The sequence below is a fragment of the Acinonyx jubatus genome, chromosome C1 (assembly GCF_027475565.1).
Source record: "Acinonyx jubatus isolate Ajub_Pintada_27869175 chromosome C1, VMU_Ajub_asm_v1.0, whole genome shotgun sequence".
NCBI lineage: Eukaryota > Metazoa > Chordata > Mammalia > Carnivora > Felidae > Acinonyx > Acinonyx jubatus.
This window is the reverse complement of record NC_069381.1, coordinates 41,048,141-41,061,403: the sequence shown is the minus strand read 5'-3', so window position 1 is coordinate 41,061,403 and position 13,263 is coordinate 41,048,141. Positions and strand designations below refer to the sequence as shown.

The following is a 13,263-nucleotide window of genomic DNA, read 5'->3' as shown; positions in this document are numbered from 1 at the left end:
GTACTGAGTTATGCTGCTGATTTGTGTATTTTTTCTGTACCCAAAACAAATTATTTGTATTGATACTGAGCATTAAAATGGAATTGTGGCAGTTCCATCTCCACCCATTTATAAAACATGCCGATGGTATAGGCTAATCATAGGATTACTGGACTGAGAAAGTTCCTTAAAGATGCGTTTGGATTAGCTTCTAGTTTGTAATGAGAATGAATGGATCTGTTTGATCCTATATTTAGAAACTGGCAAGGAATCTGATTATACTTTGTTCTTAGCAAATAATTTATATATTTATACAGATACCTGCACTGTGGGAGGTCAGAGCCTAAAATGTCCCTGAAACATAGGAGGTGCTCAGGAAATGTTACTGTACTTCTTCCTTTCCTTTGCTACTTAAACTGTAAAATCTGGGGAGCCTGGGTGGCTCAGTTGGTTAAGCATCGACTTTAGCTCAGGTCATGATCTCACAGTTCATGAATTCAAGCCCCATGTTAGGCTCTGTGCTGACAGCTCAGAGCCTGGAGCTTGCTTTAGATTCTGTGTCTCCCTCTCTCTCTCTGCCCTTCCCCTGCTCATGCTCTGTCTCTCAGCAATAAATAAATGTTAAAAAAAATATTAATAATAAAAATAAATAAATAAACTGTAAAATCTAACCTTAAAATGATAAGCAGCACTAACATTTATTAATACCACATAAAAAATGTATTAATCTCCCCCTTCACTCAGATTTTTAATTTGTCAGTCAGAAAACCTAGGCTGCGGGGATGGCCAGAGCCTTTGGGCCAATTGCCTTGTATGCCTTTTACACTTACCCGGTTTTTCAGTATAAATATTAACATTTTGTATGTGTATATAACATGAAAAAGATTGGGAAGCACTGCTAAAGGTAGGTGTCTGTAATGTCCCTGTAAAATTGAATCCTAGGTAAACTCTAACTCAGTACACAGTTTTACATTCTGGAGTAGTGGAATTAACATCTTGCTAAAAGTGAAGTTTCCTGTTGTTAAATCAAAGTACATTTATTTGTGTTTATTTCTTGCCAATTAATAGTGCTATTTGTATTTTATATTCTCAGTGTGGTTCTCTTTGATATCTTTGTCAATATCCTTACCCATAACCTTGCGGAACCAGCTTATGAAGCAGATGTGGCACAGCTAGAGTATAAGTTGGTAGCTGGAGAACATGGTTTAATTATTCGAGTGAAAGGATTCAACCACAAACTACCTGTAAGTACACATGTTCTGTTTTCCTCATAGAGAGCTTGAAATTTTATGTTTGTTGCCCCTAAACCACAAAGTATAGAGGTTTATGCATGCGTTGCTATACATAGAACAAAATGTGGATTCTTGCCTGGTGACAGCTATTCTAACTTGGGCCACACATAAGAGCAATATACATTCATTAATTATTAGCAATGCATGCAGTACAGTCTATGCCTCAGGCTTGATTTCCCTTCCCTTTGCTGTCAGTTCCTCTGCAGCCAACACTGGCATTTTGGACTGGTGTGAGCTTAATTTCATGCTCAGACAGTAATAACAAATTTAAAGCACATGGCACATTACCTGACAGAGTAGAACTCAGATATTTGTATCTTTCCTTCTTCCTCTTTCACTCCATCCCTTTGTTTCAAGTATGTGTCTTATTTCCCTTCTAAGTTTTTGAGCCTTTTAGAAACAGGGTCTATGTATCTTGTGGTTAATTTATCTTTTGGTAAGGAATATGTTTCAGTGTTATTTGTCAAAAACTTCTTAAGCAGAAGAAGAAATAATATGGGATGCTAGCTAAGAGGGTTATGCCATTAAATACCAGCTAAAATAATATGTGTCCATCAACAAATTTTATATCTTGATTTCTTGTGTAGGACATATATTAAGATTTGCGGAACTAGGTTCATACAAGAAAAACTGTGGAGGAAAAGACCTGGCAGAAGTTAGACCTGTGCTAAGAGGCCTCTCTGTCATAGCCAAACCCAAGAGCAGACTATAGTTCTCTTCTTTGTACCCTTGTCCCTATTACTGTCCCAGAGAACAAAGATTGGTTTTAGGAGGAGACACTGTGGAATATTTAACCTTTATCAACCTTCAAAGATCTAAGTGTAAGGTAGCTTAGAGCCAAACAGATTAAAGCCTAATAACATTGGTTGTCATTTAAGAGGTATGTTTTGAAATCACCTGGGGAGCTTTTAAAAAATATAAGCCATATTCTGTGCTGACAGTGTGGAGCCTGCTTGGGATTCTGTCTCTCTGCTCCTCTGCTGAGCGCACACATATGTGTGTGCTTTCTCTCTAAGTAAATAAATGTAAAAAAATATATATGTAAGGTATAGACAAGTATTTGAGGCTCTTAATTTTATGAAGCTTACCTAGCCTTAATATTAAAACCTGGTATAGAATCTATCAATCTCTCTCTCTCTCTCTCTCTCTCAAAGTAGACACTAGTTTCACCTATATAATATGGACTCAGACATTTAAAAAATAAATTAAAAATGTAACAAAAAGAATAATTCATGTGATCAAATGGGAAGAATGCAAAGGATTGGTTCAGTATTAAGTTGATGAACACAAATCATCATAACAGGTCAATTGAGAAACATTATATGATAAGTGCTAAAAAATCATCTGATAAATGTAAGTAGGCATTCTTAATAAGTAGGAATAGAGGGAAATTAAATACAGTAAAAACCTTCAGGGGCGCCCGGGTGGCTCAGTCACTTAAGCGTCTCAGTTCCGCTCGGGTCACGATCTCATGGTGCTCCTTTCCTACTCATACTCTGTCTCTCTCTCAGGATCCCTGCTCCTTTCCTACTCATACTCTGTCTCTCTCAAAAATAAAACATTAAAGAGAAATTTAAAACCTTCATTAAGAACAGTAACAGCAAATGTTACAGTAACTGATGAAATGCTGAACACTAAAATCAGGAACAAGCCAAGGAAGCACATGATCATCTCTATTATTCTGGCTACTACATTAAAATGGAAAAAAAAAAAATCCAGTTGGAAAAGAAAAAGTATTCCCCTTTGCAGATGATATGATTGTATTCTTAGAAAACCTAAGAGTCTACTGAAGTTTAAAAAATAACATGATGCGGCTGGTCATGAGATCGGTATATCAAAATCAATAGCTCTTTTTCCTATAGTAGCAATAACCACATAGAAATGGATGGAAAAAGTACTCCGTTATATGATATTGAGAAAAATGGAATACCTAGGAATAAGGAAGAAAAGTACAGAATCTCTCTAAAGGAAACCAGAAATCTTACAGAATCATATAAATAAAAGACTTTAAATAAGAGAGAGAGACTCATTATGTTTCTGGATAGAATAGCTTTGATAGAAAGTTGTCATTACTTCCAAAATTAATATATATATGTAATGCCCTCTCAGTTAAAGTCAAATTAGGGACAATGGAGATGCTGAATAAAAAGTGATTTAAGTTTATTTGGATGAAAAAAAATGTTTAAGAATACCCATGAAAACTATTAAAAAAAAAAAAAAGAAGTAATCATTGCTCCAAATTTCACAGTTATTGAGGATTTTAGCTCCTAAAGATCCTTGAGTCACGTACTTCTCTTATGTCCTCTACAAATGCCTATTACCATGCCGGGCCCCTGGTAAAAAACAATGGAAAAACCTTCCCCCCTCATCCCTGCCCCAAAACGTAGTGAATTTCATGCTTCTCTACTTAAAGTGCTTTTTTCTTTTCTTTTTAGCTACTATTTCAGCTCATTATTGACTACTTAGCGGAATTCAGTTCCACACCAGCTGTTTTTACAATGATAACTGAGCAGTTGAAGAAGACCTACTTTAACATCCTCATCAAGCCTGAGACTCTGGCCAAGTGGGTATACATAGAATCAGCTTATATGTGTGTGTGTGTGTGTGTATACACACACACACACATATATATATTATATAATATATAATTTAATGTTTATTTGTTTTTGAGAGTGACATAGCGCAAGCGGGGGAGGGGCAGAAAGAGATGGAGACAGAATCTGAGGCAGGCTCCAGGTTCTGAGCTGTCAGCACAGAGCCCAATGCAGGGCTCGAACTCAATAAGCTGTGAGATCATGACCTGAGCTGAAGTCAGACGCTTAACCTACTAAGCCACCCAAGTGCCCCAGAATCAGCTTGTATTTTGAAGGCCTGAAAGTATTTGCCTTCCTGAGGGGTTAGGTGTGGGGGATGAGCCTATAGTTTCAGTGCTATTTTTCAGACATACTAGACTTGGCTATGGTTTAGGAAATCGTCCATTGGATTATAGGATTTCTGAACCCAGCTTAAGTAGCTATTTGTGAGTAGGACTAAAATAAGCCTACTATACTTATTTATAGGCTAAAGGCAAGCAACCTGGGTGCTTTTTCCAAAGTTTGTAAGTAAAAGGTGGTGAATGCTGGCTTTGTTATAACTCAAAATTGTTTTACTGATGATTGTAGTATGTAGGGTATTATGATGAGGTAGCTGAGTTAAATTGCTTAATCCATAGTTTATCTGGCAACTGCAACTACCCAGAATTCAGCCAAGTTTCCAAAGGATAGCAAAAAGCTTCTGACAGTCTGTAGAATAATGCTTAAACCTCCTGCTCATAACACCCTGAGCCTTTCATTAGAGCCTGTTCTTTTGTCTAGGGCTAATGGTAGCCCAGAGGTACCTCTGTGTGAATCAGAAGAAGTGCCCCTTTGGGGTGGCCTCTATCAGCAGGTGGAGTCTTTGTGGAGGGGAAAAAGAAGTCCCCTCTGAGTAGATACCACCCTTTGTGCACATGGCTTGACCTCCTTGCTGGACATCTATAAATGGTGAACAAACAGCACAACGTTATATAGAGGCCCTACTTTTGACATAGTCATAAGGAGCCCATAAATGAACAAAATTCAAAAGCAGGGCAGGGAGCAGTTGAGAAATCTGTAATAACTTATAATCTTATCACAAAAAGTTATAAAAACTAATAACCAAGTATAAGTTGGAAAGGAGAGTTGCCTAGAGCTATCAATATGAAAAATAGCCCTATGTATCCAATAACTACTGAATGCTACTTTATTAAAATGTGGTAAACTAATAATCATATCTATTTATTGAAGATTTGTTACTTGTTAAATCTAAAAACGTTAGATGTATATATTTATTTCTCTCCAAAACCCTATAATGGTAGCCATTATTATTCCCTTGTTTTACAAATGAAGAAATTGAGTCACAGATGTGAAGTAACTTGACAAGTTCAGATAGCTTAGTGTGAGGAGAGGGGAGTTGGGTGGTGAGGAGTAGGAGTTAGTCTGATTCTGGCCCAGAGCCACTACTTATACTGTATAGTTACTGTAGTAATAGATACCCATAATGGTGGCCTTTAGTAATTAATAAAATGTTAGTGAGACTTGAAGTAAAAATAGTAATAATTTTAAATTGGTGTGTGTGACTCATGTGTTAACCTAATGTGAAGTATTTTATTTTGCAACTGAGATACTTGAGCTGTACCAGTGAGTAGTAAATCTATGCATAATTTTGTATATGTAATTTTATAAATACTTTTTGGTGATTATGACATTGTTTCTCCCATCTTATGATAGAAATTGTGTCTCTTTAGAAACACATCATCTGTAGAATCTTTTTTTACCTTAAGATTCATTTCAAAATGATAAAACTTTGTCTTTTTTCTGCCCTCTATATAGAGATGTACGGCTTTTAATCCTGGAATATGCCCGTTGGTCTATGATTGACAAGTACCGGGCTTTGATGGATGGCCTTTCCCTTGAGTCTCTGCTGAGCTTTGTCAAGGAGTTCAAATCCCAGCTCTTTGTTGAAGGCTTGGTACAAGGAAATGTCACAAGCACAGTGAGTGTGAGGTGCTCTGTTGCTGTTAGCTAGGTCTGAATGCTGTTGTGGGCTCTGGAATTGCATTAGTTCTCCAAAAAGGGAAGCTCTGTAGTAGTTTTCGCAGGTCAGAGTTGTCCTAGCACAGCCATTCTGATGCTGGGCAAGACTTCCTTAATGAAGAAGACTGCTGATAATGGACAAGGCTTTGAGTGAAATGATTCAGTAAATACAAGGTGTTGGTTACTTGTTGAACAGTGTGTGTGGAAACACCAGTTTAATTTAGAGATTAAAGTGGGAGATCTGGGGTGTGGTGAGGGATGTGTACACAAACAGACACACGGGCAGAACTTGTATATCAAGCTTGTGTGTCAAGTTAAGGAGCTTGGGTTTTATCCTGTAGTAAATAGAAAATCACTGAAGCATTTAAATGGGGATTTGTTGTTAACAAAGATGCAGAGAGACCAGTTATGAGGCTGTTATAAGAATTGACATGAAGTATAATTCCAGAATATATGAAATATCCATAGTAGTCAAAGTCGTAGAAACAGAAAGTAGAATGGTGGTTACCAAGGGTTGGGAAGATGGAAAAAAGGGGGGAGTTGTTTATGGGTATAGAGTTTCAGTTTTGCAAGGTGAGAAAGTTCTGGAGTTCCATTTTGCAACAATGTAAATATACTCAATACTGTAGAACTGTTTACTTAAAAAATGGTTAAGATGGTAAACTTTATGTTATGTGCTTTTACCATTACACACACACAAGTTGAAGTGAAAAATGATAAAGCCCAAAGTTACACAAATAAATGAAAAAGAAATAGTGAGATAGAAGATGACCAAAACTCGGTGACTGATTGGATGTTGGGGTGAGGGAGAAGAGAGAAGTCTAAGATGATGCCCGGATTTCTTGCTTTAGAAACAGTGGGTTGGTGGAGGAGTAGGAAAAATAGTAGGTTTGGGGGCATATGAGGAGTTTGTTCTGATATATATTGAGTGGGATAGGTCTGTGAACCTTGTAATTACCTGAGGCCTCTTCCAGCCAAGAATGCTTGTTTGGGACTCCCTAAATTTTTTGCCTGTTGACCATCTTCCTTCATGGCTTTCTAGTTTCTCAGGACTGTTCCTTCAATGGAATATGTAACTGGCCACTCTTGAGACTGCTGTCTCCTCTGTACTTCCTCTGTCTTTATTCCCCCAACCCCCAAACCAGCTTTAGTTTCTTTTCCTTTCCTCAGAAAGAAGTTTAAAAGCTTTAACCCACATAGAGAAGAGCAGGATAGCTGCCTGCTTTTCTGAACACAGTGGGAGTACTGGGCTGGGGTCCTTTTGGTCTAAACAACTTAGTACCATGAATTGCCCCAGATAGAAACCACTTTAAAGATGAGCTCACCCCTTCAGTTATCCCCCATTTTATAGGTTAGAAAACAGAAGTCTTGGGAGAGGATGCATTCACTTAGTGTGTTAAGTGTTATTCTTTTGCTCATTCTATGCCAGGTTCTGTATTTATAGACCTAGGTTTCTAAAACATAGTCACAGGTATCCTAGAGGACACAGCTTAGTGGGTTTAACTGAACAGTTAAGTTTGATCGTGTCACAGTGTACAGGTTAACAGAATGCCAAAGGGAAAAAAGAGAGGGAGCTGTTCAGCTGAGAGCCACTTCATATTCAACAAACATAATATTAAATCAGTGAATGATGAGCCCAATTGATGAATTTTGCAGATTATATCTGCTTTCTTTATGCTATCCAGGGCTTCTTAAGCAATTAGAATGTTGATAGTAGTTGGTTCAGGGTGAAATTAATGTTATAAGTGCCCAATACAGTTATTTTTTTCTCTTTTGCTTCCTAGGAATCAGTGGATTTCCTGAAATATGTTGTTGAGTAAGTATTGGTATGAGTTTTCTCTGTAGGAGTTCTATATTCCTACCAGCAGGAGGGCCTTGAACCACAGCTCAGTTATTAGTAAATCCACAGGAGATGATACTACTCCTTGTAGTAGGTTTTCTTGAGGCTGGTTATGTGAACAAAGCAATTCAGAAGGGACTCTGGATGGCCTCACCTCTTCATAGTAGTTTTTGGGAGGGGGTAAGAGGATAAAGGCACTGTTCAGTGATCCACACTCATTCTTTTGCAGTAAGCTGAACTTCATGCCTCTGGAGCAGGAGATGCCTGTGCAGTTCCAGGTGGTAGAGCTGCCTAGTGGTCACCACCTGTGCAAAGTGAGAGCTCTGAACAAGGGTGATGCCAACTCTGAAGTCACTGTGTACTATCAGGTCAGCTGGCCCCGTTACACACAGCCATCCTTATGGCTAAGAGCCTGATGGAAGGTCCAGAGTACCTTGGAGTAGTGACCCTATGACTTTCGAGGCCCTTTATTTTGCATTTAGTTTTTTCCTTGCAGTCATTTGTCTTCTTGAAGCAATTACATTAAAAAATTTTTTTAATGTTTATTTTTGGGAGAGAGACAGACAGAGTTGAGCAGGGAAGGGGCAGAGAGAGGGAGACACGGAATCTGAAGCAGGCTCCAGGCTGTGAGCTGTCAGCACAGAGCCTGATGCAGGGCTCGAACTCATGACCTGTGAGATCACGACCTGAGCTCAAGTTGGACGCTTAACAGACTGAGCCACCCAGGTGCCCCATTGAAGCAATTGCATTTAAAAATTGCCCCTATCAGTGAAATGGATTCTTTTTCAATCATAATGCTTCATTGAATCTTTCAACCACTGGGCCAGAGGGACAGAGACCGAAGAGTAGTTGGGAGTTCCTACATGTTCCCCTGACAGAACCAACCCCAGGCAGCAGGAGGACATTTGTTAAAAGGACAGTTTTGAAAGAGACAAAAGTAAACATAGCCAAGTAATCAGTATATACAGCAAAAAGAATGACTACCAGAATTCCAATTAAAAATTTCAAAGCATTTAGATAAAGGATTTATCTCTTGTTTTATGGATGATGAATCTGAGGTCCAGAGTCCCTTACTTGCCTGAGGTCATACTAAGTGGGGCTTGAATTTATTCCTTACACCCCCAGATCCTTTGTTCTTTCCACATCATTCTGGGAAGGTGCGATTGGGCTTAAAATAAGGTAGAGCTTCGCAATAATCTCATTTGGTCCGTAGCTTATGGTTAGTCCACTTACTTCTAGGACTATGGGGGACCTGTGCTTGTCTAGACTGATGTCAGACTTCCTACTCTCTGGGGCTTCTACCACTAGCTGCTGCTCTAGTTCCTTGAAGTCCTGCATGAGGAAGTCCCTTCTGTGTCAGGCCTTGTGAAGAGCCCTCTGGTCAGGGCTTTGGGCAGGGCTACATGGCCTTAGTGTCTGTCACTTTGTCCTTTTATTGTGTTTCTGGCCTGGACCTAAGTCTTTCCATTGAGATCCAGTTTGTCTGTAGAGCCCATCTCTTTCTGACTATAGTTGCCTTGTTTGTTTGCTTTCATCTAGCTTCTCAGCTTATTTGAAGCTGAAATGACTACCAGGCCCCAGAGTTCATAAATAATACGGCCTGGCCCTGCTTATTAGCCTTGTCCACATTTCCAGTGCTTCTGCTGCTCAAAACCATAGTACTTCTGTTTTAGGCAGGATTTCATAGCATAAGACCATGTGTGACCATGTCTGTCGAAGTGTTTATCAATCACCTGTTAGCACTAGCTTCCAAAACAAACTGCTTTCTTTAGGGCACCACTTCCCTCCCGCCAGACAACATTTTAAACTGGAAATTGATACAAGGTTTCAACTAGTTTTGCTACAGTCCTCTTAGAGGCAAACAGGAAATATCTTTGCCTGACTAAACAGGACTTGCAGGGCACACAGGCTTTAGCCTCTTCCTCTGGTGAAGTGGGAAGGAATAGCAATGAGTACATGTCAGAGGAGCCTGCAAGAGCCTGACTATATAATGTACTAGCAACATCCTTGGATTTTGGCCTCCTGCCCTTTCATTCTAATTGCATTATTTTGCTACTCTTCAGGATTGCCAGCATGTGGTCTCCAAGTATGGTATCAGCCTCTTAGGTATTTCTCTTAGCAACTGGTTTGGGTCCCTGTATTTGGCCTTAAAAACTTCTATTCATGTCCTTCCTATTGAAGGAATAGCTCCAGATACTGTTCATTGATCCCATTTTCTGCTTTTCTCCTTAGGACCCTGAACTGCATGTACTTGACTTTAGGTTATATCCTTTAGGTCCTTTGGGCAGGAACTGGCAGGTTGGGTGGGGATTATTGGACTTCCCTTCATGTGTGCCTGCAGTCCTGTGCATGGGCCAAGAATTCAAATGATCAAGCATGATTTCTGTCCTCACAGGCCTGCAGTCTAGTGGAAAGGCAGATGTATAAACAAAGTTGTTGCAAGTATGGCAACAGAGGGTGTGATCAACTCTTTGGGGGGAAGAGAAGAGTGGGATGGATACCTGAATAAATGGTTGCCAAGAATAACTGGATTCTTAAAAAGCCCTATAAGCCATTGGATTTTCAGTTGGTCTGACCAACTTCTCCTTTCAGTCAGGTACCAGGAGTCTGAAAGAATACACTCTTATGGAGCTGCTTGTGGTAAGTTGTAATAAAGGAGAGTTGAGGTGTTCAGGAGCCCTTGACCCACTACGAGGACTGGCCTTTATGCCTGGGAGCTAGGGACTTGGGAGAGGTCAGAGGCCTGTTTGGTAGGTGAGATGGTTATGTTTAGTATTCTCATCCGGTATGAGAATGGACAGGGGGCCTGGGCGATTTAGGAAGACGACAGTAAAGAAGGATGGACTTGGGGTATGTGGAACACTTGGGGGTTAGAAATGGAGGTTTCTCTGCTGGGAGGAGTTGGGCTGATGGGTAGTATGTTGAATTACAGATGCACATGGAAGAGCCTTGTTTTGACTTCCTTCGAACCAAGCAGACCCTTGGGTAAGTCTGCTGGCAAGAGCACTGAGCTCAAATAAAGGTCTGGGGCTTACTTTGCAGGCTGAGGTTTATCAGATATCCTGACTGAGCAGCCTCAGAGCTCGCTGGTCCTTCCATGCCTTAGCATCATCATCATACCTACTGGTCAAGACAACTTCTAGAATTTGCATCTTGTACTGTCTATGATCAGGTTTTCAGTTCAGTCAAGTTTCAGAGATTAGCAAGGATAAAAGCTAGCCTGTAGTCCTCAGTTCAGGAGAGGGGGTGGACACCCTAACCTGAGAATGAAATAGATGCATATATGTTTGTGGATTCTCTTTCAGGACCTCCAGGTCCAGTAAAGATGTGCAGAAACCCTTCCTACTTACCTCTAGTTTCTGAGGGCAGGGCCCAGGTGACTACCTGCATTCATAGAACTTTTCATTCTGGTTGTAGGTACCATGTCTACCCTACCTGTAGGAACACATCTGGGATTCTAGGATTTTCTGTCACTGTGGGGACTCAGGCAACTAAATACAAGTGAGTAGATGGGCCCAGCTATTATTATTCTTGGCCTGGAGAGTGGGGCTATAGGTGCTTCCTTAAACCTCAGGCAACTCTGACCAAAATAGGGTTTGCTTCACTTAGTCACAAGGGGGTGGGGATGGAGGGTGATTCAGAGATGCCTGCCTGATCCAGGACAGATCAGTGGTTCCGGTGATCCTATAAGGCTTGACTCAAGTCCTGTGGTCACTGTGCACGGCTTGCCAATGTTTCCTCTCTTTAGGCAGGTCTGAGGACAAAAGCAAAGAATGCCTGGCCTAGCATTCATACTAGAACCAGAGTTACAAACAAGCCTTGTTTCTCAGCTTTGGGGTGGTCAAGCATGGGTTGTCACTACTTCAGTATTGAGGATATCAGGAAGTTGGGCTGGAGGTAGGGGTTGGGTTCTCTCCTGTATCTCCCTCAGCGTAGGGGAGTACTGAGGCCTGGGAGGAAAATACTTCAGTCTCTTTCCTAGAAATATGCCTTAGCTCTTTTCTTCCTCTGCATTCTGCTTGAGACCAGGTTTCTGATGACTCTTAATTGAAGATGTTTTGTTTCAGTTCTGAAGTTGTTGATAAGAAGATAGAGGAGTTTCTTTCAAACTTTGAGGAGAAGATCGAGAACCTCACTGAGGATGCATTCAACACCCAGGTAACTGTGCTGACCTGCTCTTTTGTTCCTTGGCCCACACAAGCCCATAAGACAGCTTGATACCAGTCTTGCCAGTGCTACCTGCTGGCCAGATTTTGAGTTTTGTAGTCCCCACCTTAACATGGTCATAATGTCTTTGTAGCTTTATCCTTCCCCATCGTGCTGCAGGTCCCAAATAAAGGGACCATAGCAGGTCTGTCACTAACCAGATTGAACATGGCTAAGTGTGTTCTGGGGCATCTGGTGTGATACTATACCTGAGGGTCTCCTTTTTTGGTGGAACAGGTCACAGCTCTGATCAAGCTGAAGGAGTGTGAAGATACCCACCTTGGGGAGGAGGTGGACAGGAACTGGAACGAAGTGGTGACACAGCAGTATCTCTTTGACCGCCTTGCCCATGAGGTAGTAGTAACACAGTTTTGAGTGACAGAGCTCTGATAGGGACTCCTGATTTTATAGGAGTCCCAATCCCAAGCAAATCAATATTGTATGGAAGAGAAACCTGGGGTGTTCTCTAGGTTTGGTTTTTTACTAAATCAAATCCTGTTTCCAGACTGGCCTGTCTAGCACCTAAGTGAGCAGATCTATTTTTGTATTTATATTGTTTTTGTAAAATACTTTTATATTTTGTATTTATATTGAGGTTCACTGCAGGATTGTGGGGGGAAAAAGGGGTTTTCTATTTAAAGAAAATTGAGAACATCTGGTCGTTACAGAATTTCTCTCCAGATTCTGGCTGTGGTCTTTTTGACAGCTTCTAGCCCCAAGTAGTAAAACACACAAAAGCTCTGGAACTTGCAGTCTAGCGCTGAGAATATAACTGTATACGGTGAATTAGCAAAGGACACAGAGGCAAGAAAGTTATTTAATAAGAGATTTCAGCCCACCTCATACGGTGCTCCAGTTTTCCTATTAGAAGACAAAATTCTCAGGGCACCTGGGTGGCTCAGTCGGTTGAGTGACCGACTTCAGCTCATGATCTCGCAGTCTGTGGGTTCAGGCCCCGCGTCGGGGCTCTGTGCTGACAGCGCCAAGCCTGGAGCCTGCTTTGGATTCTGTGTCTCTCTGTCTGCACCTCCCCTGCTTGCACTTTGTGACTCTCTCAAAAATAAAATTCTCTTTACCTGCTTCAGTTGTTTCTATATTTTCTCAAGCAAGCTAGAATATATAGTTACCATGTACCTGAGAGGTGACACTGAGGCAGTAGTGGGTTTTGGCTCTGTGTGTAGTACTCAGCTATAATTACAGCATCTGCTACCCTCTCTTATTTGCCAGGGTTAATTATTGCTGTGAAACAGATGAAGGTGTGTCTCAGAGGCTTGTTTTCACCCTTCTCTGGAAGGTTGAAGGCAAGCTGATACCTGGAAGAATAAAATGATGTGCTCAGGTGCTAAGCAGGACC

The 13,263-nt window shown here is 40.7% G+C and overlaps 1 protein-coding gene across 3 annotated transcripts in view; it reads left to right on the top strand.

The window, feature by feature from the left end:
- NRDC (nardilysin convertase) overlaps positions 1–13,263 on the top strand; it is a 105,077-nt gene that overhangs the window by 90,843 nt on the left and 971 nt on the right. For 2 of the 3 annotated variants that reach the window (XM_027059209.2, XM_027059208.2), the window contains 10 exons: positions 1,073–1,223; positions 3,707–3,834; positions 5,660–5,822; positions 7,648–7,679; positions 7,933–8,071; positions 10,296–10,343; positions 10,636–10,688; positions 11,121–11,204; positions 11,771–11,861; positions 12,147–12,263. In XM_027059209.2, the coding sequence (XP_026915010.1) occupies positions 1,073–1,223; positions 3,707–3,834; positions 5,660–5,822; positions 7,648–7,679; positions 7,933–8,071; positions 10,296–10,343; positions 10,636–10,688; positions 11,121–11,204; positions 11,771–11,861; positions 12,147–12,263 (1,006 nt within the window). Of the gene's footprint in view, positions 1–1,072; positions 1,224–3,706; positions 3,835–5,659; positions 5,823–7,647; positions 7,680–7,932; positions 8,072–10,295; positions 10,344–10,635; positions 10,689–11,120; positions 11,205–11,770; positions 11,862–12,146; positions 12,264–13,263 lie in introns of those variants that run through there. The other variant, XR_003420181.2, reaches the window with a different exon arrangement.